The 15180-nt window shown below is 38.7% G+C and overlaps 1 protein-coding gene across 3 annotated transcripts in view; it reads right to left on the reverse strand.

Annotated features, from left to right (window-relative positions):
* Nucleotides 1-6537, reverse strand: part of oxnad1 (oxidoreductase NAD-binding domain containing 1) — an 8460-nt gene extending 1923 nt beyond the window's left edge. Inside the window, exons 1-7 of one of the 3 annotated variants that reach the window (XM_044171063.1) lie at nucleotides 6380-6537; nucleotides 5673-5790; nucleotides 5220-5286; nucleotides 4968-5071; nucleotides 2200-2341; nucleotides 472-717; nucleotides 149-257 (exon numbers count right to left, since the gene is read on the reverse strand). In XM_044171063.1, coding sequence (XP_044026998.1) covers nucleotides 149-257; nucleotides 472-717; nucleotides 2200-2341; nucleotides 4968-5071; nucleotides 5220-5286; nucleotides 5673-5779 — 775 coding nt within the window. In that variant the 5' untranslated portion in view covers nucleotides 5780-5790; nucleotides 6380-6537. The other 2 variants (XM_044171064.1, XM_044171065.1) reach the window with 2 other exon arrangements.
* Between the last annotated feature and the right edge of the window lie 8643 nt (nucleotides 6538-15180).

The raw sequence follows: 15180 nt of genomic DNA on the forward strand, positions 1-15180 counted from the left end.
ATGTGGAGCTTTGATAGTGCCTGTTCTACATGACAGAGATAAATCAACAAAGACAAACTATGGTAGAATGTGACAGTCACTAAATTATCCCTGCTAAACAAAGAAAAGTGTATGTGTGTAGGAGTGTGTGTGAATGGGGATTACTTACGGTTGAGAAATGGCTGGAGGTGCGGGTCAACGTCTGTGCTCTGTTGCGTGACGTGGAAGTCACAGGAGAACTTGTCAGGGAACTCCCGACATGCCTCAATGATGGAGCTCTGGGAACACAGAGTAGATAATAATACATTCGTAATAGAGTTTCTTCTTACATACTGCAACACACCTGTCACTATATTGCAGACATACACATGGACACATGTGTACACCTAGCAGAGATATTCAAAATTAAAAAAAATAAAAAAAAAAAATCAGCAAGTTTCCCAAAATTCCTGGCAAAAGTTTCCGACAGTCAAAAACAATACAAGAACACACCTTGAAGAGCAGTTCTTGGGTGTTCTTGGCGCTGTAGCAGAGGTGGGCAGAGCCTATGTTATAGTCCCGCCCACCAGAGGCTTGGTTGAGATGCAGCAGATCTGTGGTGTGCAACAGGATAGAGTACAAGGGGTTGATCCCTACGCCACCGGCCACCAGCAGCAAATCCATGGATGGGTCAGAGGGTGACGGGTCGAAGAAAAAGTCCCCGCCGACACGCATTGCCACCCGGGAGCCCACTGTACACTGAGGGGAAGGAGGAAGGAGAGAGAGAGATAAAAATAAAGGCAGAAATTGAAAAAAGAGACAGAAAAAGGTACAAGGAGATAACAACAGACTGTGTTGAGCTGGGTAACTCCGATACTGAAATACACCTTTTCAGATATGAAATAAATTCCAAAGACAAATACAGCATCGCTTTAACAACACTGAAGCCTCAGTTAACAGTTAAAAGACACTTTTAGATCAGCATGCATTCAGACAACAAACCTATGGTATGGGTGAAAACGATTTCACAAGTTAATATGTCCTGATCTGCTTTCGTACACATGTATGCAAATGCACAAATAATAATGCTCACACTCTTAATCTACTATCATGGTTCCGACACTATTCCTGCTCGCAGAGAAGAGTCAGAGCGCAATATCAAACAAATGGATCATCAAAAGATTTCAGAGCAGAGACCTGTAAGTCTCAGAACACTCAAACACATCACACCACGTTCTGATACATATTTACACGTGGCATAGTAGCTCAAAGCTACTTATTAAGCCCCATCATCAAACATAGAAGCTGCAAACAAACATGCAGAGATAGAGAAATGGAAAGGTAAGAAGGAAACATTGTTCATTCATTCATATTCATAAAACTACTCGCACATATTGGATTTTTTTTTTAAACTACTTTTTGGGAGCATGTCCTGGTAAACAAAATACAATGTTATGCACCAATTTTTCATTAATGGATTAGAATATATAGAACATATGATGAAGAGAGAAAAGACTGAACCTTTCTATATTTCTATTATTATTATTATTATTATTATTATTATTGTTTCTATTATTATGCCTTTATGTACACGCAACCTTTATTTACCCCGTGTAGGCTTGCTGGGCATAAATGCCTTTTCAGAATGTCTTGCTCTACACAGTTAAACACATACTTCTCTTGAGTTTTTAGCTTAACTATCGCAGTTCTACTTCACAACTACTACACAGGCAATTTTCAAATTTGTCAACTCACTTTTACTAGCGCTTGACAGCAATTACACATGATTGACAAACATCAGTTGTCATTTGGGTAACAAAACCTAACAGAAAAATATGAAAAGGGTAGGAATTATTTAAGTGGTTAAATGAACCAAATGTTCAATTGGGAGTGTATCACAACTTTTAAGTTTAACACTTTTTAGAATAACCACTGGTGTGATTATGTGGCAGTGCTCAATTCCTAACTGTTTAAACACCTTAACCATTTCTCAACACCCTGATCTTTTCGCTCTACTCGTCCTCTTTCTGCATCTCTTTTCTTGCGCTCTCACATTCACACTGTTTCACCGTCTCTCTCATGCATACACTAGCAGTGTAATCGTGCAAACCATTAGACAGCTATGTGGATGACCAAATCTACTTTTCTATAATATTCCTACTCCTAGGCAGCAATCTTTCCAGATTTTCAATATCATACTTCTGTATACGGAAAATTATATATCTGACTGCCCCCACTCACCGTGGTGTGGACCCAGTGCGCTGGGGGGTGTTTGGTGTATTTGATGGCCAGTTCAACGATGCCCTCCCTCTGCAGCAAACCCGGGCTGGAGCACATGGAGAAACCTCCCACCTTCTCCATGCCGGGGATGAAGAAATCCACCCTGCACACACAACCACAAAAGACAATTAATTCATTAATTATTTAAATCAGTCAACTGATATATTGTGGATGTTTGAGCTTGATTATCCATATCTAGACTAAAACCTGTGAAGTCATAATGTTTACATCACTGATGAAGCTAAAGATATCAGGAGTTGAAAATGTGTTTCTGTTCTTCACTCTGACATGACAATACTAAGTCTGATCATGGATGTGTTGTTTTAACATCATTGTATTATATGTATTACTTGTATTGCATTGCGTTATATGTTACAACTACATGCACGTTGTTATAAAACATAACCACAATCATTTAATTCGAACCATTATAATAATTCTTGTGTTTTCACTCAAAAGTCATGTTGCTGTGACTGGAAATATAGCTGACTTTTCAGATTTCTAAACAATGGTTAACTGAAGAGTAAAAATGTGCTGAGCTGCTGAGGGTCAAAGTGTGAATGAAGGTAGCGTGGTGCCCTTTGACCTCAGTAAAGGGGGCAGCCTGTTGCAGAAGCCAAGTAGAACAAAACCGAACCAGATGAAAAGTTGCCTGCTAGTTGGTATAAACAAAGTGTAGTGTCCCAGTCTGTCCATCAACAAGCAAGGCAGCGTACGCCCAGAGGAAAACTGCAATGCTAAACAGTTGGGCTAATGTTCTACCAATACAATGACCCACTGTTACATTAGAAAGAGACACTGACTCTACAACCCTCAGAGGCATCATAAATATGGATCTGCTGTGAAGACGCACACATATGTTCCACCCACCTTCTCTTTCTTCTCCTCCTCTCCCACCTGGAGATGAACAACTAAACAGTACTTTTTCTCAGAAACACTGAAACTCAAGGATTTCCATCTATTTCCATTCATTACCAGACACCGCAGGGCAACTGGCTGCCGATTTTATATCTCACTACCGCCCACCTACAGTATGGGCTCATGTACATATACTGCATGTGCAGGGTACACTAATTAGCATTGGCAACACTGACTGACAGACATAGACTCAGAAAAAAGCTCTGCCTTCATCGAAGAAGTACTTAACTTGCTATTATGATTACAAGAGTCACTGGAAATTAGCTTGAAAGTTAAAACATTCCCCAGTGTTATGCACTGATCAAAAACACGACACTGTGTCTCAAGCATGTCAAAAATGGAAGCATACATACGATCCAGTGCATATAGCAGTTACCTACACAAACCTAAGAGCAAACTTTAAGCAAGCTTATTAAGTCTCCAACTATCTGGTTTAACCTGACAAAAAGCTTGAAATGATTCATAAGCTTTGATCCTTCCATTAGCTGATGTGATGCATTCCTTGACAACAATTTATTAACAATAATCTTGAGCTGGCTCACATGTTGACTGTGATGTGGGATTGTCAACTCCTGTTTACTGTAAAAGTTTTGTGAGAAAAGAAAACAACCAGGCCAAATCAAACACAATGCCACCGCCTTGTGGTTACTATGAGCACTACAGGCACTGTGAAAGGACTTCAGAGGGATTTTTCAGAACGCACGCTCAGGTGGTAATCTAGACATATTCTGGCAGGTTCTGCTTATTTCAGTCTCTTGAAGAAAGTGTTACTATGGTAACTTCTGCTTTAAGCCTAACTGGCTGGAGACAAGTTTAAGGAGGTTAATGTTGCATTCATACAATGTCGGCAAAATGGGAACAACAGGAAAACGTTTGGTTGCCAGGGTAACCCCAGTACTCTGAGAACTGAGTGAGATTTTATTCATATGTACATGCTAGCTATGGTGGCTTTGCAGCAATTTTGTCACAGGTTTGTTGTCACTTACGTGTGGGAGATATTGTAAGCCTCAGAAATTCCCGACATCTCCGACTCATAATTACAGCTAGGAGGGTGAGCGGGTTTTCCTCCATGACAGCTCGTGATTGCAGTCTGAACAATATGACGTGAACACTATATAAGCACAACTTATTACTGTTATTACTATTACTATTGTAACTGTAGCCCAACATCTTGAATGAACACAACAATTCAGCTGTTGAAATTATAATACTAAAGCATTTTAAATATATTTCCATGGGAAGGGAAGAGGACTAATAGGGATGGACCTATGAGGATGGTTATGGAAACCTTTTTACTTTAGTGTTCATTGCAGTCAAAAAACAGTGGGGATCAAAGTGTGTCCAGCATTTTTCAGGTATTTCATACTTATTCAGGAAGAGAACAGGCCTCTGTGTGTTTATGGGTATATTCATTATATTACAGCAGTGCAATTTGCAAATGTGGTCGGCAATCAACTAAGGAGGTTATAAGTTTAATCAAACTGCATTGTCAGCCCTTGTTTTGTGACTGCAAACGACGTGTTGTATTATTTTGTTGTGTTTTTTCTGCTGATTTGAGCTGTGCATTCTCCTATTTAATGTTATTTAAATGCTTGGGAATCTGACAGAAGCACAAACGATTTTATTAATTTGTCCCAACAGGAGAGGTCACAAATGAGTTTAATAAAACACGTCTAAGCCAGAGTAACTTTCCCACTTAGTCTCATTAGGGCAATACCTCAGGTGTCACAACACAACGTGACAGTGTTCCTTCCCATGACAAAAAAAATGTTTAATGAGTTGGTGACAAGTTAACGTGAGTGTCTACTCACCACTGTCCTGCTTTGAAGGTGAAGTCTGGATGGACAGCTATTCTCAAACGTTTCACCATCTCTGACTCATTTATGATGCCACATACTTGAGCTGGATACAAAGCCTGTGTTAGGCAGCCAGCCAAGAACATAATACACACAGACACACACACACACAGAGGAAGAGAGCAGAGTTTAAGAGTGGGTTAATAATCTTAGGATGGAAATCAAAATGACAAGATGAATGTATTCAACAACAAAATATCAACTTACATCTTGTCTGGAGTTGCTCGCTGTTCTCTCTAGATGGTCCATTTGCCTTTTGGAGGACATATTTCTTCTAATAAAAAGGAGGTAGTTTTTGTCACTTGCCTTGAATGTGAAATATTATCTTATGCAGTGAGTGAAGAGCTACACAGCAGCCTTATATGACAAGAATATTCAAAAACGGCAAGTAGACTTTGCTCTCATTGCCAGCAAGTTACAATAAACTTAAAGGGCCAGTTCACCCAAATCACGTTTTTCAGATTTGGGTGAACTGGCCCTTTAAGTTAAAACACATTTCGAAACCTGGACAGCATATCCGGTTGGACAACTAACAAGCATTTCCCTGGATAATGTCAAATTATAGTTAATTTGTTGTCAGTCTCTACAGTGCCGTAGGGGTGAGCAGCCAGGGCATCAGGTCACAGTAAACAGAGCCGGTACATTCCAGGTGAAACTCACCTTGTGACGGAGCTGGGGCCCAGCAGCCGGCAGCAGAGCACTCCGGCGGCGGGACACGGCAGGCTGAAGCTTCGGGCAGCGGAGGTCAAGAAACAGGGGACGCTCATCGCGACCTGGGCTGATATCAGAAAAGAACAGAGAACATCTGTCATTAGCTGCCAATTTAATGTTACTTAACATCACATATGTATATGTTCATACATTCACCTTTATCTTTGAGGTTTCTTTTCGACTGATAAATCCTCTGTTCAGCTGCTGCAGATTGAACATCTGAGCCCCTCAACAATGCGGTTTAACTACAACGTCACCCCTGTGGGTGGGAGGGCACCGCACACCAAACTCCGCTCACGGAATAATCTAGTATACCTTAACATTCACGTCAGGCAAATGCCACCTAACTACACCAGAAAACGTGCCTCAAGACCTCAGTATAACCGATAATGCTCGCTGCCACCAACCGTGGTGTCTTTTGATGGTCGGGGATGGAAGGAATAAGAGGCAGACCAATCCTAAAACGTTACATACTGATCAAAAGCGAGTAGGTGTAATATTGTGATTATTTTAAACGGAGTTTGGCGTGACCTCCTCCGTCATGCGGCTGATAGTTAGCCCCCTAGCTAAAGCTGCCAGCAAGTCATTGCCGGTTTGTTATGTGACAGACACATAATACTATAACAAACAACGAGCTGCTGACCTTTTCTTCTTACCGAGATAAGATTACACTCTGTTTTTGTCAAATGAAGGTCATTTTTTTCTCCAGTATCTTCGGGATAACCTTGGTCATGTTATGATTATATGACACTACTGATGTCTTTTTTCTTCTTCTGTGATGTTGTACGGCAGCTAGCGTCTTCTTCTGCTAGATAAGGGGCATTCAATTTGTTGCAGTAGCGCCCTCTTCTTGTCGGTTGGCTCCTAGTTTCTAGGCCTAGCTACTGCGATGGAGTATGGACTAGACTTTTGAGCAAACTAAGGACATTTACTCGAGTACTGTTTGCAAAATACACTAATTATACTGTTTTATGGTTTGCAGGAGGAGGCATTGATGCAGGCATCAATATCATACCCTTCATGACTCAACATGATCATCTTTACCAGACTGTATATGTTTTATGTAGTAAGTTCTTCTTTTTAGCCAACTTTCTTAAAGTGATTAAAAAGATTCAGAATACAACAAAATGCATGATTTAATTATATTGTGTTGCTTTAAAGAAAATCCTCTTTAACGGTATTTGAATTACAACTGCAACTGTCGTTTGTCTATTGATATCTATGCACAGGTTCTTAAGGCACAATATTGAACTTATATTGATGCAGTTAAGTAAATTGCTCACATTTCTGCTCATGTTTTGTGCAATTTCATTGCTACCCTATTAATAATATAATAATATAGATTTTTTTGCTGAATTATATCTTTCTTTACTGCTTATCCTGTTTAACAAGTGACATTTAATTGTGTATATGAAGATACAGTAGCTTGCTTGTGATTTTTGCCATTAAACTATTTTTTTTTTGTCATTGAAATGTTAATTGATTCACTTAACTGTTTGTTTTAACTTGGAATAACTTTATTAAGCAAATGGGGACAGTGGAGTGTGATGACTCCAAAAATGACCAGTATTAATGAAATAATAAATCACTTATTCAAGCACACATTCAACTATGGTACATAATTGTGTGTTTGTGATCTATCCTATTTGATTCAATCACATTGATTTTCACATTTTAACCAAAAACCAGTGTAGACAGGGATGGGTTTATCAGCAGCCTTTCTGATAATATGTGTTAAATGATTGGTAAATTAATTCTCACACATGATATTTTATTGAAGTATTTTCCAGCCAAACAGAACTTTGTCTCTTGCTCATTTGGTGAACTTGGTCATCTGTTGTCCTTTACTGATTTACAATAAATGAAGATGAAAACTACACATGATATACCTGTGACATAAATGGAATAATGCTACTTGTGAAATTAAATGTCAAGTATATTCATCCACATAACTGAAGAGAGGCTTGATGATGAAAAAATATCAACATTTGTGTAGGAAGCAGCTAATGAGAAAAGACCCTGCACTCCTGAGCTTCATCCCTCATCTTTTCATCGAGGCTGTCCTCACAACACACAAGGCAAAGTCTGCAGGTGAGTCCACCCAGACACCCAGTGAGGAGGAGAGGCGGCTGTTCTCTCAGTTTCTCCCTGAGTCTGTCAAGGAGGAAATGTCTGAGCAGCATGGATCCTGGATAAGACACACTAAGGTCTTCCAGATGGCTTTCCCCAGGATAACAGACAAGGAGATCCTGGAGTACTAGTGACACATCAGCAAGCCTCATCTGTCCAACTGGGATGTTGTGTGGGTGGACAAAAAGTATTTTGTTGCTGATTTTTATGAGGAGGTGGAAACTGCAGCTGATAACAGCTCCCTGCTGCTGAACTCTCTTACTTATAACAGTGGAGACCATGGGCTTGTCTCCACCACCAAGGAGGCAAAACATCTTCAATCTGTGCTTCAAAGCCTCAAACTACCTCCGCTTTGTCCTCTGTAGCTTCTGGCTGGCGACTGTGATGTTGTGAAAGCAGATCTGCTCACAGACAGAGCTTTGGTAATCCACCATCAAATGTGCATCCTGGTGGAACTTTTTAAAGGCCGTAATAAGAACTTCTACAAGAACCTGGCCTTTGAAAACAAGATGGTGGAGCATAGCTACTTGTTGCTGAAAAACTGTGCCGCCACTCACACTGTAAAAGTCACACTGTACGAGGCGCTGCCTAACACCTGGATGAGTAGAGAGGGGAGGATGTTAAGATTGCCTTGGTGGCCTGCAGCCTCATGGCCACAGAGATCCTAAACCACCTCACGCCTACTGTGAGCGTTGCAGCTGACACCAAACAGGGAGCTGAGACTCCATATAACCTCAACATCCCCATCAAAAGAGAAGAAAAAGAGAGCTGACCCAGCTGGAGCTGAGTCTGCAGGAGGAGCCTACACCTACAGCAGCAGAGCCTGAAGAGAGAAAACCAAGAAGAAGAAGTTCTTCTCTTGGCTCTCTAAACTGACCAGATAGAAGAAGACACAGATGCTCAAACACAAAGACATTAACCGCTAAGTATCAAGATCGTCCACACATTTTGTTGTGACATTGTTTTTTTCTGCACATTTCTTGTGCTTCATTATTGCATTTAATAATATAATTTAATAATATGTTTGTAGAGGAAGTGGAATTTTAAAGTTGATTCTTTATTGCACCAGAAGCCAATGAAGTGATTGAAGTACTGGGGTAATGTGTTTGTGTTTGCATGGATGCAATGACACATACACACACAGAGAGTTGGGGATGTTGATGTTGGGCAGGACTTTGCAGAAGCATGTTTACACCAGTAGGTGGCAGAAACACACAACTGCTTGGAATTATAGATGACAATCATTCTTTTGAAAAAGTATATTATTGTATAAATCTAGGAGGAAATTTATTTACATTTACAGTATGTAATAGCCTTGTTTCTACTTTATGTGGGAAGCACAACCCCTCCAGCACTGTTTGATTTGATATTGCTAGATAACAAAAAAAAGATGGGGCTACTTTTCACACCCTATTTTTCATGAGCTAATTGTTTCAAACATAGGTGGTCTTGCAGAATATTTAATAAGCTTTAAATTGATATACTTGTGAAAGTTTAAAGTTGTAACAATCTATATTTTTATATTAATAACGAATCAAATGACTAGTCTGCAGTTGCCCTCAGCTGTATGGAGCATTTTAGCATCTTTCAGCTCATTGTTTTGGTTTTACAGCCACCAACTTTACAGTTTTGGTTCACTCATTACCACCAGCAGCAGGCAGGGAGTTAGGTTTAGTGAATGTCTTTTTGTTTATTTGTTTTTTTTTTGTTTCACCTGGGTTATTCAGCACTTTTTGAGGAGATACATTCTATGGTTTGACATTTTAGCCATCGTTCACCATGAATTATATTGCTTCAGCTTATTGCCACCATTTCACCCCTTTGTAGTGATAAGTTATTTCGCTTTAATCACATCCAGTGAACAGATTTTGGTTTGGGGACCAGGGAGGGAACGACCATTAAGTGAATGATTTGAATAGTTCTTCCACAACTGGCTACCACGCTTTTTACATCAGTTTAACAGGGAGTGTGAGAGTTTTTTTTAACTTCTATTTTATCTCTAATCACAGATAAAATATCATATTTGTTGTTCATTTGCGTTTTGCAATTAAATATGTCTGTCTAAATGCATTGATGAAGTCTAGATGCTCTCTCATCTGGCAGCTCTTTGTCCTAAGCTTTTGGGTTTGTGCTCCTCTGAAATGACTTGTTAACACTTTCCGGCTGATACCAATCCATTGTTTTTCTAGATTGAAACATTAAAATGGATATATACAAAACTCACCTAAAGAGTGGTTCTAACGGTTCTGTTGGTTCTGGCAACAAATATAACCTATTCCTATAACCTGTTACACTGATTATCAACAAGCCTATGATGACACTATAGCCTGAAATGTAAAAAAACACATGATCAAGAATTAAATTTAGCTCTATCTGGTGGTCAAATAACTGTTTTGTGGTAAGAAGCAGCTTGATTTAGAATTTCTTACTTTGAAAGTGCACACACAGCTAGGTGCACACCAGTGCAAGTCCATCAAAGTAAAACACGATGCATAGATCTTCTCCAGTACACCATGCTTTATTCACCAAACATTTTCAGCTATTTTGCCATCATCACCCCATAAAGGCGGACTGAAAACCTTGAACCATTTTCTCAGAGATAGAAGGAATAAATTACCCTTAAATCAGTCAGTCGATGAAATGACAGATTTCATTCTCTCCCATAAGTACTTCCTCTTTGATGATGACTACTAACTAAAGGTATGAGGCACGAGCATGGGGAGCCCTTCTGCTCCTCACTTTGCCTCTCTGTCCATTGGCTCTTAGGAATCACTGATCAGCTGAACCAATTTTGTTCATTACTCAATATGCCAAAGTTTTGCAAGGCATTAAAAACATTCTCCAAAAACATTGGCTGGGGAGCCCTTCTGCTCCTCACTTTGCCTCTCTGTCCATTGGCTCTTAGGAATCACTGATCAGCTGAACCAATTTTGTTCATTACTCAATATGCCAAAGTTTTGCAAGGCATTAAAAACATTCTCCAAAAACATTGGCACATATTACAGAAAGATGATAAAAAATCTTTGTATGGACAAGCCAAGAGTAATATTCAAAAGAGGAAATAATGTAAGGGACAAGTTGGTATATTCTGAATATATCCACCCGAAACAAAAAAAAAATCTTTACAAACTGTAATCTCATTGATCCCTGATGGAAACTATAAATGCAGGGCTTGTGGACAATGTAACGACACAACCAGACAACCTTGGTTCAGCCACCCACATACAGGTAAAAAAAAATACAAATCAGAGGAGGAATCTCATGCAACACAAAGGGCGTCATTTACTTATTAACATGTCCTTGTGGATGTGTAGGAAAATCATTAAGAGAACTAAAACAAAGAATAGCAGGAAAGATCTTTCTAGTTGCAGCACATTTTATGGAAATGAATCATCCAGTCTCTTTCCTGAAATACATGGGAATTGAGGTGATTTTTCTTTAGAAAAAGTAATCAGAATCATTAAGTTAAAAGAATACAAAATGTATTTACTAGCATTGAAAAATTGATATTTAACATTTTACCTGTTAATGGGTTAAGATGAGTGATGAAATGTATTTGTTAGGGAATAATGTGAAAAGTTAGTTGTAATGTTATACTCTGTATTTATGGTTACAGATATATTTCTTATAGTTTAAGTTTTGTATACATGGTATCTATGGTGATATATCGATCACATGACAGATGAATGTGTTGTACATAAGGAAACTGGAAACAGACTCACGTACCACCCTGATAAAGGCAAGTTAGCTGAAAATGTTTGAATGTGAATAATGTGAATATATAGATAATAATATGTGAAGAAAGCATGGTGTGCTGGAGAAGAGCAGTGCGACGTATTTTAATATGATGGACTTGCAAAGAAGCAGCTTGACAGGTTTCACTGATACAGTGACACACTTTTTTCTGTGATAAAAGATTTATCATTGCTTTAATATTGATTCACTATGGCTTGGTGTGAGAAAAGTGTTTGTAGATCAATCAAAGTTTAAACTTGACATTTGTTGTAACTCTGTGAACTCAAGTGAGTGAATGGCTGCATTAAAGGTTAATGCAACAGTGCACTCTATTCTGCAGAGTGTCAGTTTGAGTGTCAAGCTCTAGGATCATGACACAGGTTGTAAGATGCTCTAAAAGTGCTGAAATGATAGTTTTTCAAAATCTGCTAAAACTAAAGCTTTTGTTTTACTTTCTGTAACTTGTAGCTACATTTTATAGCATCACTTATGTCTCAGAACAAAATCAATCACAATTGGAAAACTGTTTTATCTAACTTTAAAACTACTTAATGGGATTATTGGTAAAGTTTGAGAGTTTCACTGGTTAAAATAGATTTAAAAAGTCAACAAAATGGTCAGGACTGAGTACTTGATGCAGGTATTTGTGGTTGTGTTTCTTTCAACTGAGACAAGGAAAAAACAGTGGAACCATAATGACAATTCTCCAAGATAAAGGCTAAACAGGTTCGTTTAGGTTTAGGACTTTTGGTTTAAAGTTGGAATAAGGCAGTTTAACATTAGGAATGTAGTGGTGTGGGTTAAGGTCAAGGGTTCTGTAATCAGTAAGAAGTACAGTTTAGTCAACAAAATCTGTGTGTGTGCATAGCTGCATGTTTATATTTGTGTGTTCTTCTGTTTGTCTGTCTATTATAAGAATAGCACTGAAAAGAAAAGACACTGAAAAGACACTGTTAGATTCCTTTCTGCATTCCTGAAGGTTTCATCTTTAGCGTCTGTGGTGCTTTACTCACAGTTTAATAATCCAGAAAAAGAAAACCAGCCAAACAATGCAATCCTCAAATCAAGCACACAATGCAATTCATCGAAACTCATTCCATTCACAGCAACAGAACTCGACCTGCTCCACCCAAATGCTCTGAAAGAGACAACTATTTATTTGTTTTGTTAGTACAATTCCTGCTACTATTTGACCCATATAACCCTCAGTTGTGAGCTGGAGCATATGCATTTGTTTACCTGTGAGCTAACCAGTATTTAAAGGGCCCAGAAGGGTTTGTCTGAGGAGGCCAGATGACCAGGCCTGTGCTTGTGTGTTGTTACTATCCTCAGATACAGTAGCCGCTTACTTCCTTTGAGAGGTTTTTGTTAGCTGACTCTACCAGTCCAACTGGCTGCCTTCCTACTCTCTTGAGCACGGTTAGCACACCTTGGTTCAACCTGTTGTTCAATACGGCACAATGACATTTTCAGGTTCATCACTTCACAGTTACTTTCTGGACTCGACACATGCGTGTTGTAAGCACATTACCGTCATCACACACGAGCAGCAGGAGTGTAGGCAGGCGCACGCAGTTTGAACTGTGTGTATCTGAGACAACATAAATATTTATGCATGGTTGAATGAGTTACTTTGGTGTGTGTCTCTCACTGCAAATATGTCACATCCTATGACCTTGCAAATAACAACTAAATATATATATATCATGATCAAGCCTTTTTGAGGTTTAAAAATGATTATTGACATCATTTGCATGCTCATAATAACTTAACTCCAGTTGCAAACAATATATAAAACAAGGTTTACTTCATGTATCTGTGATAAATTGTAAAATACTGTAGTAATTAAAATAATTTAAAATATGTTTTTTCATTTGACAGTCCAAAAATGTTATTGACTCCAGCAGTTCAGAGCACATCATCTGTATTTTAAAGCAACTGAAAGCAAATCATGTGTTTTGACATTTTTTTCAATTCCTGCAGTTTGTGATGGAAGAAAGTCAACTGTTTCCAAGACCGAAACGGATACAGGTATTACCCAATCCTCAGTCACTGTTTCAATATCTCTCTACAACGTCACTTAGTTTTCTACACACATTCTCCACATACATCTCTCTCTCTGCCTCAATGGGTAAATACTCACATTTTACCCTGAGGAAATCCTTCAGTCAAACATGCTGCATAATGAGACATAATGTTCTCGGGGTGGAGAGGCTGGTGTTTATAGTGCAGCTCTATCTAAAACATCGCTGCATGGGTGTTTTCTTTATCTGGTCTGGTTGAAGTTAATGATCAACTTTCAGCGAGACTACCTGTGGTTTATGGAGAGAAAAGCAGATTTGGAGATATGGGACAGAGAGTTGGAGAGGCATAACATCCTGTGATTAGTATGATACTGTTAAGAATAAGCTGTATCCATGTGGGTTGTGGGTGAGTAGGAAAGTAGGAAGTGGATTACTTTGAATATATTGATTTATTAGGTGAAAAACGTCAAAAAGAAGATTAACCGTTGCAGATTCTTAAATGTAAGGATTTGCAATTTTAACTATTTTCAGATATTTTCCAGATCAAACAATGAATCTAGTAATCAGAAAAGATACAATAGATACATTTATAATGAAATTAATCATTAGTTGCAGGCCTAGAATGTTACTTTATAGGATCATCTGCCTCTGCATCATCCACAATGTGTATTTACTGGTATGCGTTTATATGTGTAGAAATATGTATGCATTTGAGTGTCCATTGCATTCATGCTTACCTGCATGTGCGTGCAGGAAGGATAAAGTGCAATGAAGGGCAGCCTTCTGTGTGTGTTGGAGTGGGGAAATGACTCTGCAGAGTTTCGACTGGGACAGGAGAGGAGAGGAGTCCCCAGGTATGCAGGCCAACGACTGCTGAAGGAGAGAGAAACAGAAACGACACACACTCCTGTTGCCACAACAAATTTATCTCTAAACTTTAGAGGAGGGAGACAAAGGCCTTTCCCTGATTCCTCCCATAGCGTCACGTCAATGAGATGAGATTTTCACGATTACGAGGATCCAATGACACTTTGAAACTTGGCTTTTACACAATAGATAGTTTGAGAAGAAAAGATTGTCGATTTTGTGATGCATTTTAACTCTACAAGTGGAATAATGTACAGTATGTCCCCAGCCCTACATGGAGCTCTGATGGATATAAAGTGGAGGTTGCTAAAACTTTTGCCGTAGCTCTCCAGCTATTTCTTGCACACATGCACTGTATATTGTAAACATGTGATTGTGTTTAAGGATGTATTGTAACTTAAGAGTGTTCTTATTTTTAAGGTTTGTATTACTGAGATTTTGCAGTTTGACATTTAATGTGTTATGTTTTATATCGTGTTTTTATAATGGACAAATTTCATTGTAGACAATGAAGTTATTTGTTGTATTGCATCATTTTGTATTGTATTTTATGCTATATGATACGATTAATCTCATGATTCAAACCACCATTAATTCACTACAAACAAATTTACATTTTAATATGATGGACTTGCAAAGAAGCAGCTTGACAGGTTTCACTGATACAGTGACACACTTTTTCTGTGATAAAAGATTTATCA

This window comes from Siniperca chuatsi, linkage group LG17, assembly GCF_020085105.1.
Source record: "Siniperca chuatsi isolate FFG_IHB_CAS linkage group LG17, ASM2008510v1, whole genome shotgun sequence".
In the NCBI taxonomy this organism is placed as follows: Eukaryota; Metazoa; Chordata; class Actinopteri; order Centrarchiformes; family Sinipercidae; genus Siniperca; species Siniperca chuatsi.